The following is a 15351-nucleotide window of genomic DNA, read 5'->3' as shown; positions in this document are numbered from 1 at the left end:
CCTCACGATCAAAGCTCTGTCCGAGCCGGCTGAGCAATAGTCGCTCACGAGCTGCTTCCTCATCTTCCTGATTCTGAGCCCACCTGCCTGTTGCTGCCCTCGCCCGTAGCCACTGGGCTGCATCGTGAATACTGATCAAGTCCCGGGAGCCAAAGTGTCGTACCCAGCCTAGCCTCTTGACCCACGGCGAATCACGGTCGATATCTTCCTCCAAGTCACCCTTCCGTAGTCGTACGGCGTCTTCTTCCTTTAGTCGAGCCAGACTTGCAGCAATGACCTTGTCTATAGCACTCTGATTTCCAGCATCAGCTTTGTTAGCCACTTCTAACGGGCCATTCCTATCGCTATCATCTCGAACGATCCAGTAGCGCGCATGCCTTCCTCCCATCCACGTCTGTAGCCGCACCTTAGTCCACGGTTCCTCTGCTGTATTATGCCCTGCCTCTCTCCAATGACGGACAATATTATCGTATGCAATAGTAAGATATCGGCATATACAACAGCTATACCCACCTGAAATAACGAGCTCTTCGATTGCTGGGCCGTTATCTTCTGGTACTGCAATACGCTTCGGGTCAGCTAGTTTTAGTTCACCATAGTAGTCTATGATATCCTTGAGCACTTGTCCCTTGAGCTGATGCTGCCGTCGAAAATGTGACTCAATGCTGCTGCCGGGCCGAACGGCTGCTTGACATAGCCGGCAGATGAGTATTTGATAATCCTGATTGAGCTGTACGATGTCCTCCATTGTTGTTTGATATCGCCTCTTTAATCTTGATTATAGAAAGTAAAGAGAAAGTAAAGAGAGAAGCAGTCTTGTTGTTTTTCTCTATCAATTATAGTCCCCTTTCCTCTGCATTATGCTAACCCCAAGCTCGTACTAGCTAACCCCAAGTGTGGGGTTGGGGTTATTTTAAGCCAATCAGCAACTCGGCCCAAGCCCAACCGATTCAAGTCCAAAATCTAAGCGAGATAACACAATTTATTAGACGATTACTGTTCAATCGTCTCTTAATAGTACCTAGAGAAGCAGTCTTGTTGTTTTTCTCTATCAATTATAGTCCCCTTTCCTCTGCATTATGCTAACCCCAAGCTCGTACTAGCTAACCCCAAGTGTGGGGTTGGGGTTATTTTAAGCCAATCAGCAACTCGGCCCAAGCCCAACCGATTCAAGTCCAAAATCTAAGCGAGATAACACAATTTATTAGACGATTACTGTTCAATCGTCTCTTAATAGTACCTAGGTTGCGCGAGGCCTAAATGATGTTAGCCTTTAGGTCTTTAAATAGCTTTTCTTTCTCCTGTAATATAAATACTATAGCTAGGCCTAACCTTATTAGTGCTCCTCTTATAAGTAGCAGAGATAGGTCTTCTTTAATTAGAAAATAGTTAATAAGGCCCTTAGCTATAAAGTATATCTAAAGCTTATATGCCCTCTAGAGAGGTATAGTATTTATATACTTTAAGGCCTTCCTCCTATAAACCAGCATATAATTATATATCTTCCTAGCCTACTATATATAATAGTTATATTAGACTTCTATATAGGTATAAATATAGCCTTTATATATAATAAGACCCTCTATAGGCCGGTATGGCCTTTTTCTATTAGCCCTCTACTACTGTAATGCCTTAACTAAGTATAGTTTATAGCTTAAAAACCGCTTAATTATTAGTTATAGTTTATCACCTCTTATCTGGTGCGGCTTGGCCTGTAAGTAACTCCTCTAGCTTATTTATTTTAGAACCAGGCATATTCCGCAGAGGCGGCAGACTATGACCTGGTAATTAGCGTTATAATAGAAGCTGTTAAGACCTATAGTAGGTAGTACTATAACTATAAGATAATGTATTTTTATTAATCTAGGAATAATAAATAAAATAGGGAGCCTTAATTTATCTATATCTATATTCTTATATATTATATTTATTTTAACTTTCTCTCCTTTTTCTTTTTTTCTCTCTTTTATTTTCTTCTCTATCTACCTATTGATTTAAACTTCCTGCTTACCGTCTTCGGTTGATATCTGTCTAATTATAATTAACCCTTTCACTGAAATCCCCTTTCACTTAACGCCCGCCATGCCCCTGTCAACGCCATGTCATTTCCCAGCCGTGTTATGCTGCGCAGGGTACCTCCAGACCTGACCAGGGTTGCCCCTTTTACTGAAAGAGTCCCCAGCAATAGTGGCTAGCTATTATATCTTACTCTAAAGGTATTAATATATTAAGATATGGCTTTAGGTAGAGGCTAATAATAAGGTTTATAGTTAATAGTAAAGCAGGTAGATAGGGTTAATAATAATATATAAACTCTGTATTTTATAATTTAATAGTAATATAATAGGTATTAATAGATTATTTATATTATTATTAGTATTATTATTATAATTATATATATTATAAGGTAAGCCGCTCCTCTTCTATTTATAGCACTTTCCTTAGGGGATAGCCTTAGCGTTTTAAAGCAGCTTAAGATATTATCTTTTATATAAACTAGCTAAAGTAGTTATTCTTATTACCTTATTAGTATAATAGGTCTTTATGTGTTTTCTAAGTAATTAGTAATATAATGCATTTATTACTTACTATCCCCTGTAGTAGCTGCTATGGCTTATATAGTAATTAAATCTTATTATTTTCTTTTTTTTTCCTGGCAGTTATAGGTTTATAGGTTACTAGTATTATAGTATATATTAGTCTATATAGGCCAAGAGGTAAAAAAAAATAGTTTCTTATAATATTAATTAGCTTAGAGGCCTTATAAATAAGAAGTAAGAAATAACTAAAAGTAAGATATTTATTAGTGGTTTTTAAGTCTACTTTATATATAATAATATTATTATAAGGAAAAAGTTTATAATAGGCATCTCCTATAAGTAGTATTATAATTATATATTTACTATATAATATACTAATTATATATATTAATATGCCATAGAGCTAGTATACTAAATTATTAGATTTATTATATTATAAATTATCTTAGTAAAGCTATCTATATGTTATTTAAGATTAAAAGGTAGATTCTAGTAGTTAGCTTTTTGCGCTAAACCTAATTAAATTAAATATAAGCTAAGACTTCTAGGTGGAGTATTATAACTATTAACCTTATTTCTATTATTATATTTTAAAACTCTATAAGTAATTCTAGAAAATAGCTATTAAGTCTAGGAAACCTTTAATTAGCTTTAAATAGTCTACTTAAGATTGCAGGGATAAGATATTATTATATTTTAAGAAAAGTGTACCCTGAACTTATGAACTTTTTGGCTAACCCTTACTCCTATATCTATAAGTAACCTAACTAGTTATTAGTTTATTTATTTTTACTTAATATAATAACCTAATTATTAAGAAGGTTATATTCTTAATATTAATTAATAAGGTAATATTAGCTTAAACTAATAATAAATAATATAATTAATTAATCTTTTATATTAACTACTTTAATTATTAAAATTTATTTTTAATTTTTAGGCTTTATTAATTTTAATATCTCTTACCTTTTTATATTTATAATAATTATTCTAGGCTTAATTATACCTATTATAAAGCTAACCTTATTAAAGTTTTAAATATTATTTAATTAAATATTATATTTTATAATTATATTTTTTATAATATAAAACTAGCCTTAAATAATTATTAAATCTTTATATTTAACTCTCTAATAGTTATATCTCTAAAATTAATATATTTTAAGTTTTAGTTATTATTAAATAAAAGTTATAAACCTAGAGCCTATTAACTAGTAATATATCTTAGTTAATAAATAGGGAATTAATTATTCCTTTTATAAAATCCTATTATAAAGGAAATCCTTATAAATTTATATTAAAAATAAATTAAACTATTATTTACTTTTCTAATTTAAATAGTTTTTATAACTTTATAGTAATATTATATATTAAATAAATACTATTCTGGCATTAGCCTAAGATATAGTAATTAACTTAATATATAATTACTACTTTTTAGGTACTTAATTTTAGGTTATTTTAAAGGGCCTAAAGGGCATTAAAGATCTAAGCTTTATATAAAGACTGTGATATATTAAGTTATTAAGGAGTATTAAATTAAATAGTCATAATATAAGATAAGGGATTTTTAAGATACTTACTTATATAGGACACTTACTTATAAAATATATTAATAGTTTATATAATTACTTTACTTATTTTTAATATATTTATCTTCCTTATAGAGGTAATATATTATTATTTTTATTATATTTACTTTATATCTTATACTTTAGTAGTATTATTAATAATATGTAATATATATAATAAGCATATATACTAGGTAAGTAAGTGCACCACTACTTAATATACCTGAAAATCTAATATTTAATAACTTAAATAAATACCACTATTACTATATAAAGTATATTATAATTAAAATATAAATTTAAAAAGAAGTATCCTCTGGCAGTAAATAATCCTAAAGTTCATATCCTTAATTCCTTCCCACACCGATTAACTGCCTATATACTTCATATCTTAGAGCAAAGACTAGTAATTAATAAGATATACTAGTCAGAAGAATAAGCGATACTGGGATCATGGGTAGAATGACAAGACTTCTAATAAAACTAACCATATAACAATGTAGATGCCGAACCGCGGAATGCCAGGTAATTATTATGCATAGCTATTTCAAGTCTCGAGGCTTATGAAGATGCGGATAACGGCAATGATATTGTCGACCGGTATGGGGCTCTCAGGCCTGGGCATAGCCCTGTCATCGTCGGGGTCCGGATGGGAGTTGGATCAGAGTTAATAGTAAGAAGTGAGGTAACCTGGCCCGATCATCGCCTTGAATCCTAGCTGATTTTGGTGTGTATCTAGGTCTAAGCCAAAGGATTAGGTTATTCTCTACCAGAGAGCTTAGTTACCCTGCTTTGGACGGCATGGGAGATAAAGATTTATAGTAACTATTAAATAAGCCCGGTCTACCCCCTGAAAAGCAGGGTAAAATAAATTAATTATATAATAATTAATTTCAGTCTATATAACTAGGCCCTTAACCTACTTACTTGAACCTTTATACCTCTTAATTACCTTTATATACTAATTAATAGTAGGTAAAATCCCTTTTAGACTTAAGGTCTTAGGAACTAGGTAAAATTACAGGATGCTCATAGATATTAACAGAATACGGCTTAATTTTAATCCAGAGGCGGCTGGACACCTGGTAATAAGCTGCAACTAACTATAATTTAATAACTGCAGCCAAAAAGCATAATTTAAAAGATCACTATCAAGCAATCAGACACCCAACTCATTAGCCTAAGCCCTCACCTAAGCCAATAATAAAGTGGCTTGACTTAAACTATAACAAAAAGAGCATACTAAGCCATAGAGTAGGCGAGCTTTAGAGAAGTGAAAAAGCAAGCTGCCTTGTAATCCGGCAATCCAAAAGCATTCAAAACCGAGTCACTTAAGTACCACTAGGGCTAACACTCGAAGTCCTCGGTCCTGCCAACTCGTGACAGTTACCTCATCCAATTGTGAATACCCCTGATATGTCAGCCGCTGCAACGAGCTAATATGGTCCGTGAGTTACATACCTCCTTACTTGTTGCGCTGGTTCTTGTTGTCCAACTTGGCACTTTTACGAGCCAGAATCGCCGTGGCCACCATCGTTGGAGCCACCATCGTTGGAGCCACCATCTTTGGAGCCACCATCACCGTGGCCATCATCACCGTGGCCATCATCACCGTGGCCATCATCACCGTGGCCATCATCACCGTGGCCATCATCACCGTGGCCATCATCACCGTGGCCATCATCACCGTGGCCATCATCACCGTGGCCATCATCACCGTGGCCATCATCACCGTGGCCATCACCGTGGTGTGTATTGGTTGGCTTACAAGGTTTGGTGACCGTGACCGTGTATGCTGGCTTGGTGACCGTGACCGGCTTGGTGATCGTGGCCCCAGGTTTGGTGACCGTGACCGTATCTGCTGGCTTGGTGACCGTGACCGGCTTGGTGACCGTGATCGTGTATGCTGGCTTGGTGAACGTGACCGTGTATGCTGGCTTGGTGATCGTGACCGTGTATGCGGGCTTGGTGATCGTGACCGTGTATACTGGCTTGGTGACCGTGACCGGCTTGGTGATCGTGGCCCCAGGTTTGGTGACCGTGACCGTATCTGCTGGTTTGGTGACCGTGACCGGCTTGGTGATCGTGGCCCCAGGTTTGGTGACCGTGACCGTGTCTGCTGGTTTGGTGACCGTGACCGGCTTGGTGACCGTGACAGTTTGGCCCGGCGGCGGGTAGTAACCGCCAGGAGCAGCCAGAACCAGTGGCATGGAAAAGAAGGGTACAAGAACGAAGAACTTCATTTTGCAGGAAATAGGCTGAGACGTGTGATGCAAAGTTGGTTTTGGCTCTTGAACGAGTGCTGTGAATCAACTTAAGGCCTGACTCTAGGATAGGGCATAACCGCTCGTCAACCGCCGAGGGGAACAGCCTATATATAGACAATTTGTTGTTACACTATCTTCTTGTACCATTAGGAGGTTATCTCCGGGTCAGGAGCGGTAACTAGATTAGAGGTCTACAAACACTACCAAAGCGCCACTTGCATAATTCTCGTTGGGGTCACATTGTTGAGCCTAGTTTTGACTTCGTTGGCCAGGATCTATGATCCGCGTAAAGTTCAATAATCATTCCTACGCAATGAAGCAATACTTAACACTGATTTCATCGGACCAGCGGCACCACCCAAATAGATGGCTGCATATTAGGCAAATTACTCAACTTAATATCCACCCAACATATCAGGCTCCTAAGAGGATCTCAGTAAGTTCGGCTACAGAGTTGTATACCACCTGTGATGTCGTTATGACGCCCAAGGGCAGCCCTCAGAGCAAACTTGTAGTCGTAAGATAGCTTTTCGCGGCAACCTCCTTAGATGCATATTGTATGGCAATCTACCCTACTGAGCCACCGCTGTGAGATGGCTGATGCCATTTGGAATGCAGCAGGCTGAGTATATATTAGTATATAAATACTATACTAAGCAGTCCGTTATTATTTAAAAACTAGCAGTAAATAAGAAAATATAATAGCTTAACAAATATAGCAGCACAGATACTTAAGGATGAGTTAAAAGTCTCAGGCCTTACATATAAATAAACGCTTTTACCTAACAGACAAAGGAGAGTGAAATTAAAGCCAGACCGATTATAGAGAACTTCAAAACTAGCAAAGTGTAATCACTTCAAATCACATGTAATAATAGACGTTGAAAGTAGTCCTAGACAAAGGCAACAAGACAAGCCACAGTTACATTTAATCGTTCTCTCACGAAACGGCAAGCCACTGACTACAGAATGGTGAGTGGTCTCATAACTGGCTGATTAATGGTTATTGCCATATGCCCGGATGCCCTTGCATATGCATTGACCCAACCACCGACTTCCGCCAATCTGAAACGAGATGCAAACCTTAGCACAAACTACTAAGTTGATCCTTAAAGATAAGCTTTTAGCCACAGGTCTCATCGACAAATAACACATCTAGCTTACAATTTATACTTTACACCATGTTGTCTCAACAATTTAGCAAAGACTACACTTATATCATATCTAGTCATAACTAACAATAACTAACGGTGGGAGATGCACAGCGATGCAACGGGTGCGAATTGACCTTTTCAGCTCAGACATTTCCTAGATGGGATGCCCTTTATGAATAAAGTACTGTAAAAGACTCTATACGAATATTAGTCTGTCCTGTTCGCCCTTTCCACCTTTCAACCTTTCAACCATGTCGGTCACTCTACATCTCGCTACTCCCTTAGCTACTTGACCACACAATCTCTTTCTACTACAGCCTATCTTTAGCTACTCGCCCTGCACTTAAGCTACACACTATCACCATGCAACCTTCCACTCTCTGCTGCGGTCTCGCGCTGCTGCAAGGCGCTTTAGCATCTCCTATTGCCGAACCGGCTGCAGAGGTTGAGGCTAAGATATTGACCCTAGTGGCCCGAATTTCGGTGACTTTCCCTGGACCATAATGCCGGCCCTCCGTTGTAAGCTTTTTTTAATGCATCTAACAACGTCTCTAACATGATGTATGCTTAGAAGTAACCAAAAGGGATGTTAATAGCACGAACTGCCCAGCTCCCTCAGCTACTCAGCAGCACAATGCCTGTTCTTTAGGAACTCAGTTCTGCTGTACTACTGACGCGAATAGCAGTAGACATCTTTTACTCCTTAATTATACTACTTACCTAACGCTTTATGGTTAAACCTGCACTAACTCTGAGATTTGCAATGCTAAGGTCATTTGCTGCAAGAATAACAGCAGTATAAGTAATTTATACTTAGTTTTATTATCTATTACTTATATATAGAGTTCTAAATATGCATTCGTGAAGTTGACTTCAATGCCCCTATTACTTATTGTAAGTGTGGGTTGACCAACCTATGTTTATTTTATATAAGATTGAATCCAAATAAGCAGGGGCATCTTCTAACCAGGCACTACAGAGCACTAAAAAGGAGGGCTTCGACCCGCTTGTTGACGACAAATCTCTATTTGATGCTAATGTTGCTGGTTTTGATGAGGTACGCAAAGTGATTCGTCGTCAAATGCTCCGCTTTGTTAAGAAGTCGATGCTATTGACGCAGACCCCAAACTTGCCTATAAGCATGATTCCGGTAAAGGTCTGCGCTGGCCGAAGATCGGCGAGGAACTCGACTTTGTCTGGCCATTACCTGTTCAATGGACAGCAACAAGCTTCATAAGGAATAATAACACATCCGATAGCTGTTCGCCAAATGAAGATAACAACAGGTCGAACAGCTCGTTCGATGATCAGAAAGCCTAACCTCGTCACCCTCGGATCCAGCGCAGCCTGATAAGGTGGTAGAAATCACGGCCCTGTGCTGGGAGCCTGGCAGTGAGGACAACAGACATCGGAAATCCTACCCTCTTGGTTTGCCGTTTCCATAAGAGGCTGTAATCACTCGAGACGTCTAGCACTTTGTGGCCTGCCCCTTCAAAAGCCGGCCTACTCCAGCTAGAACAGAGAATAAAAGCCCTGCCTGGGGTGGCCATAAGTTGCTGGAAATATGTTACTGGTAATTTATTGCTGGTAATAGCCATATAAGGGGATTGCCATGTGAGAGGGGATGTCGTCAACGCGAATAACTGATGAGATCAGTAAGGTACTTGTTTAGTGATATTACTTATTTCTGTAAGTTTGGGAAGCTAACCACTGAAGTATGTCAATGGTCAAGTTAAGGACAATTTCGGTCTCGACACTCTCGCTAAATACAAGCCTGTGATAGGCGTTGACGATCTCCTCCTTTGACTCACGTATCACTGGCCCAGGAATACGAGCATCTTCCCTCCCGAGAACGATAGCCTTGATCTGTTAGCGATACTGCTTTTCTAGGCGGTGTACCTAGATATGGTCAATGGGACTAAGAGCAGGGGAGGCAAAGATCCCCTGCTGCATGATCCTGACGATGAGCATGCGGATGCCCAAATGCTTGATGTTGGCCTTCGCGCTTCTTCAGAGAGGAGAAAACATGCATGACCCCTGGTCCTCTGCTCCTTGTCCTGTGTCTATTACATCGTACTCTTTACTTTGGGACGGCAGACGCGGCAGTCAAGAGAAGCTGAACAGGAAACTTGAATTGATTTGACATTCGGGGCTGGCACAAGACCACGTGATAGGATACCGTTCTTTTCTCAGCTGAATCAATTCATGAAGCACGAAGCGCCGGTACATAGCGAGCTTCGTTGCAGTGGAAGCGATCCATTGTTCGCTCATAAGCGGAAGGGTGTTGCAAGTGGTACAAATAGACTGAGCATGGCTTCTACCGTGGCTACAGCGGCTAGCTGCACCATGTAAGTAGACAGCCTTGGCACCAAAAGCTATTGTCCTAATGCTTGGACCTGAGTCCAATGAACGAATGGGCTTTCCTCCCATCTTAGTTCATGAGAGATGTGTTGTCATACAACAGAGCCGCGGAGAAGAAGCTCAAGCAGCCGCTTGGCTACATTATGCAAGTAGGCCACCAACGTCCGTCGGCTCCGGATTGCTCTCGATAAAGACAGACTCCGAAAGCTACTCGAAGAAACCGGAACGGCTTAATAAAAGAATATGAAAGAGTTTGGCTAACAAGCTGGAGAGTGGAAAGCTGAAAGGGGCATTCTCGAGACGAAGATCCGGGACACAGCCAAGAAGCAACAGAAGCTAACAGACGAGAAGGCGGCAGCATACCAGAAGCTCAAGGAGGTTGCTGTGGCGGGGCTACAAGAGAAAGTCAAGTCTCTCGAAGTGGAAGTGCGACGATCGATCGACGACAGCAAGAAACACGAAGATCAAAGCATGAAGCACCAAATATCATGACACAAAAGAGCAAAGAGCTCAAGATGGCCGAAAAAGAAGCGACAATATTAGAAGACCTGCTGCAGGACACCGTTTACATGGAAGGTCAAACCAGGTCACTAAAAACAGCAGAGCACAATCTCTCGATAATCCAGTCGTTCATGGTGAAATTGACCCCGCTTGGAGATGCGAGGGAAAGCATGTACTCAGCATATACTGTGCACTTGAAGCTAACACGCGGGACCAGCTTTGGCATCTTAGGCTCGTCGTTCAACGCTTCCACAGACCTGTTCAGGGCCGTCCTATGCCGTGACCTGGATGGAGACTCTCTGAAGGATTCGGGTCGCTGGGATCGCATAAGGGACCACAGCGCCATACAACGCATGCTTCCTTTCTCCGTATCAAATCCAGCTCCAGCGAAGCAGATGAGGGCTATTGCTGGCCTAGCGATGTATTCGAGAGCTTTGGACGAGTTCGCCTTCCAACCTTCTTGATACCTTTACGTCTACATAGAGCCACTCAGATACTGTGAATTTTTTGAATCCACCATTGATGAATCTTATCAACGGGAACCCCAAGCTGGTCATTCCTAGATAGACGTAGATTCCGCTTTCACTGATATATCAACTTAGTTTTTCGGCGTCCATTTCCTTAGGCTTCAGAACAAATGGGTATTCATAATCTCAATGTCCTCTGGCATTTCAACTGACAGTGCCAACAGAACATGTCAATTGTTCCTCCTGGTTCATCAGGAGAGAGCCTTGTTGACGTGGAAGGAGAGTTTCTTGAGGAGCGTCATAAGGGCCCAAGCCGTGGACTTCGAGAGTGGCTTGGATAAAGCAATCTAGAAGTCATGAGTAACAATACTAGTTGGAACGCGTACGTTGATATTGGGGAGACGAGAGGCAGTTGTGCTCCAGAACCTGTCGAGGCATTCGCTGAGTTGCTCGACGATCGACTACGACTGGCACTGCTGGACATGAGGCTAGGTAGCTTGTTACCACTCCCACTATTATCACTCATCAGATCTATGGCTCAAAGAGGACATCTCAGCGTCATATGAATGCTGGGTGTTGATTTCCTGTCTTTCTGGGACCTAAGACTCTTGCCGCTGCCACTGCTGGTCTTCTTAATGCCAGTTAAACTGATTCATCGGCTGGCTTTGTACCTGACGGTGAAAGCGGTGCTGGTGCTGCCAAGTGTTTGGTGCTGGTCTATTGTGCTCTTAGTCTGTTGCTCTTGAAAATGATTCGTCCCTATCCCCAGTCCCCCAACCGTGACCATAGCGTTCCCTTTTGGGAGATACGCGGCTTCTGTTTGTTTATTCACACCGATAATTATCTCACTTCTTCCGGCGCCGTCGGGGAGTAAGGCTGATGGCTTGTAAGTGAAGCGGGTCACAGCGACGATGAATTTAAATCAATACTCTTCGACCGTCGATGTAAGACCTTGGGACAGAGACTGGTGGGCCAGGAGGTCGAGAGTTAGATTATTATCGATCCTGAGCTTTTTTAATTATAGAATTAATAGAGTAGCTTATTGAAAGTTAGGGTGCTGCTGCATCTTCTTATGACCGACCAGGACTCCGAAGCAGCCATGAGATTTGGTGCATATCACCAGTACTAAGACTTATCATGTGATCAACATCATGATAGTTTATCCAAGTAACAGGTGACCGGGAAAAACTACATTTTGAACGGTTTTTCGCTTGCCGTAAGTCGTATGTATTTCTGAAGCTCTTGTTATGGGGTAATACTTGACCAGATGATCGTATCTTGAGGCAAGGAGGGCGCGGAGATGTCGCCAACGGATCTACCATGTCAGTTCTCAGAGATAGTCATGAATTCCTAGGTATGGAAGAGCTGTTGCATTCCATGGGCTGCTTTCAACTCTGACAATCTCAGTATCATCTCAGACTCAATTCACTGTACTCGATACGCGGCACTAGCAACGCCAAGGGTAAGGAAGCAATAGTACCTATTTTTATATAGCAAACGTTAAATCAGCACCAGGCTCAGCTATTAGTTGCCACATAGGGAGGCTGAACATTCCAACGTCGTTAACAACTCATCACTCATTGACAACAGTGTCCAGTACCTGGCCAGAGTGAACCATCTAAAATCTTCACTCAGGCAACCATGGTTTCTTCACTTTCAGCACGGGACAAGTTAAAGTCAATACAACGCGTTCCATTCCTGAGCGTTGGTTGTGAACGGTTGGTCGTTGCATCACATCATACAGCATCCTTCGTGCCTGTCGTAACGCCGCCAGATTCAGCATTTATAATTTAGGGAATATTAATGGCGACGCTCTTCTCTAGATCGAGAAGATGTCTATATAAATACACATTTACTCAAGATATGCGAATCAATTAATACGTGCAGGTATGTAAAAAGAATGGTAGCAAGCGGCAAAGCCATAATCGAGATTGACCAAGACTGCCTGGAGAACATTTCATTATGCCGCTAAAATATTAACAGCATAATAGTGAATCCTAGCTCCGCAAGCCTGAACTACTACTTTCTTGGCTATTGGCATTTCTCGCCCATGGTTTGAGCAAGAGATTTAAATTAACGCCTCTACCAAATCAATCGTTTTATCCCTGCGTCTTTCAACCTGACTGTCTATATCTCCAATCTTGCTTAAGGGCCAGCGTGGGAGCGATTATACTTCGCTGTCCAGAAACTCTTCCAACCGACGTTCAGCTGTCCTATATGTCCTGTTCATGTCTTCTGCTTCTGCTTCTACCCCATCATAGGCCTTCTTTGCGGCTCTCTCCCTGGAAGTGTGTCCCCTTCAAGAAGCGCTCTAGCCGCTTTGATGCTTCGTTCGGCCATTTGATTCATATTCTTGGCGTATTCTAAGGCTCTGTTGGCCTTGTCGTCCTCGGCCTTTGCTCCTCGGGCATGGTAGCGGATTCTATTGGCACTCTTCATGTCCGATGCTTCACTGTTAGCTGTTTAGAGCGGGTGACTTGTGGAATTGACTTTTCGTCGTTCAAGTCTTGGGTGCTTGCATTGCAGGGGCGCTTCATTCCATGGGAGCTCTCTGAAGAGGGAGGTTCTGACACCTTGGACAACAGCCTCATGTTATGAGTACACAGAATTGGTGCCTCCGGACGTGTTTCCACGACGTACTGTGAAGTTTGACCTGTGGCATAGTAAAATGAGTTCGATTGGCAATACCGTTTCGGGTAACATCAGTAGCGTGACTCGCAGTGAGTTGTGGAGAGAATATGATAAATAATGAAAGGAGAAAGACATGGTAACAGAGCCTGCAATCATTAAGCTCAATAAAAAAAACCAAATGTTGAGGATGACGTGTAATTTGATCTTGGTGCAGGTCTATGCTGGCTTTGTGGTTACACATGGCGCCATCTTGAGTTATGGTTTTTTCAAGCTCAGCATCTCCAGCTTGCAAGCTACGGAATTGAAAGGTGCAGTTCGATACGAAATAATTATATAAACAGCACGTATAATAATAAGAATTGTATTTACGTTGACAGGATAGCTGTTTGTTCAGACTACTCTCCCTGCATTGTATTGGCAGAGCGCACCAATATACCCAACCTTGAGGGGTAATTCTCATCCAGCTTTTAGGTACTGTATTATTTGCAACCAGAAACACCAGCATCTAGATTAGAATATTGAAGTAGTGAAATCTTGGTCTCCAATTGGTTTAATCTATTTGAGAGTCAAGACACAGTTTACATGCATTGACTGTTCCAGATTTGAGGGTTGATGTAACGGCCAGCAAATTGCACTGAAGTAAGCTTAAGAATACGGGCTAAGATAAAATCGCTGAGGCGAGACCAATTTGTCAGTGGCTTGCTTCAGATAAGGGAAACCGCGCTAAGATAAACATGGGCCCGTAGATTTCCCGACAGCTGATCTGTCCAGAAGGCAACGGGACTCGGCTGCTGATTAATGCGCTCGTAGTGGCCAGCTTCAGGAGGTGTTCCAGTGGAAGATGCCCTATGCAATCACTAAAACGCCCTCCAAACGATATTTCCGGGTGACAGACCGCGCGCATCTCGACTCGTCGCATTTCGCAGTCACAAACAGTTACTCAGTTGAAAGCATATTCATCAAGACATTTTCCATGTCTATTCCGTGTTCCCTAGGTCTAGGTATACCAAAATTGATAGCCAACTACAGATAGGTATAGTTCTCTTGAACCGATTACACCAAACTCCATTCCAGAATGCGATAAACTGAAAAAGCACTAACTTGTGCGCCATGAGTGTTGTGCCAATGGCATTGAAGAAAGCAGCTCGCTTGCGCTCAGCAGTTCTATTGCAGCGCACGCCGAGGACTTCCAGAAGGGCTCCAAGCTCGCGAACTGCAATGCAGATCTTAGAATTAATTGGCGATAGGATGGGAGGAATACATATACATACTGTTGAGCTCTTGGGCATCGCCATTGATGCGGGGGAAGTTGGGAATGTCCTCGCCAGTCTCTGGATTGACAAGAGGGGTCAGGGCGGTGACAGTCTCAGTGACTCGGGCGTTGGAAGCTCGGGCGCGAACGTTCCTTGTTGCGGAGGTCCTACATATGTTGATGAAGAAGGGCGGGAAAGGTTTATGGTGCTAACAGGTTGGCGAGATGACCATCGATACTATCCAAACGGTCACCTTAGCCAGCGACGGTTGCTTCCATGCGATTGACACTGCCTTCAAGAATTCGGAGACGAGTGTTGATGCCGCCCAGTTGTGCCCCCATTTGACGGAGGAGGTCTTCGACACCGTCACGAGGGCGCTGGGCCGCTTCGACCTCATTCTTGAAGAGGATCCCCTGCTGAGCGAGGGTGTTGATGGCTTCAGCGACTGCCTCGGGGTCGAAACGCGCGGGTCGTGGGAGGACACCACCAAGACCTTCGGGGTCGCAGGGTCCTGTCTGGTTATCCTAGCGCGATTTCCTCCACCTGACGAGGCCCTCGCTCCAGCCATCTCATCTTAGCTAATTCGGTCTCTCAGTCGGCATTCTC

General features: G+C 41.8%; 4 protein-coding genes across 4 annotated transcripts; 2 read left to right on the top strand and 2 right to left on the bottom strand.

Moving 5' to 3' along the window:
* Nucleotides 1-5138: 5138 nt before the first annotated feature.
* Nucleotides 5139-6443, bottom strand: FOBCDRAFT_12847 (uncharacterized protein). The gene is made up of 2 exons (XM_059607839.1): nucleotides 5573-6443; nucleotides 5139-5522 (listed from the first exon to the last, which is right to left on the bottom strand). Exon 1 carries the CDS (start codon nucleotides 6352-6354, stop codon nucleotides 5617-5619), a length of 738 nt encoding a protein of 245 aa, XP_059468275.1. The 5' UTR covers nucleotides 6355-6443; the 3' UTR covers nucleotides 5139-5522; nucleotides 5573-5616.
* Nucleotides 6444-9918: 3475 nt separating this feature from the next.
* Nucleotides 9919-10140, top strand: FOBCDRAFT_149385 (uncharacterized protein; the record flags this gene model as incomplete). Its single annotated transcript, XM_059608317.1, has 1 exon — nucleotides 9919-10140. One exon carries the CDS (start codon nucleotides 9919-9921, stop codon nucleotides 10138-10140), a length of 222 nt encoding a protein of 73 aa, XP_059468274.1.
* Nucleotides 10141-10381: 241 nt separating this feature from the next.
* On the top strand, nucleotides 10382-10858 carry FOBCDRAFT_282830 (uncharacterized protein; the record flags this gene model as incomplete). Its single annotated transcript, XM_059611628.1, has 1 exon — nucleotides 10382-10858. The coding sequence occupies one exon, from the start codon at nucleotides 10382-10384 to the stop codon at nucleotides 10856-10858; it is 477 nt and encodes a 158-aa protein (XP_059468273.1).
* Nucleotides 10859-14595: 3737 nt separating this feature from the next.
* Nucleotides 14596-15209, bottom strand: FOBCDRAFT_287490 (uncharacterized protein; the record flags this gene model as incomplete). The annotated part of the gene is made up of 2 exons (XM_059611708.1): nucleotides 14596-14718; nucleotides 15012-15209. Coding segments are annotated over 2 exons (321 nt in total), but the record flags the coding sequence as incomplete, so codon positions are not given.
* Nucleotides 15210-15351: the final 142 nt, after the last annotated feature.

Source organism: Fusarium oxysporum, chromosome XII, assembly GCF_013085055.1.
Source record: "Fusarium oxysporum Fo47 chromosome XII, complete sequence".
Lineage (NCBI taxonomy): Eukaryota > Fungi > Ascomycota > Sordariomycetes > Hypocreales > Nectriaceae > Fusarium > Fusarium oxysporum.
This window is presented reverse-complemented; position numbering and strand designations above follow the sequence as displayed.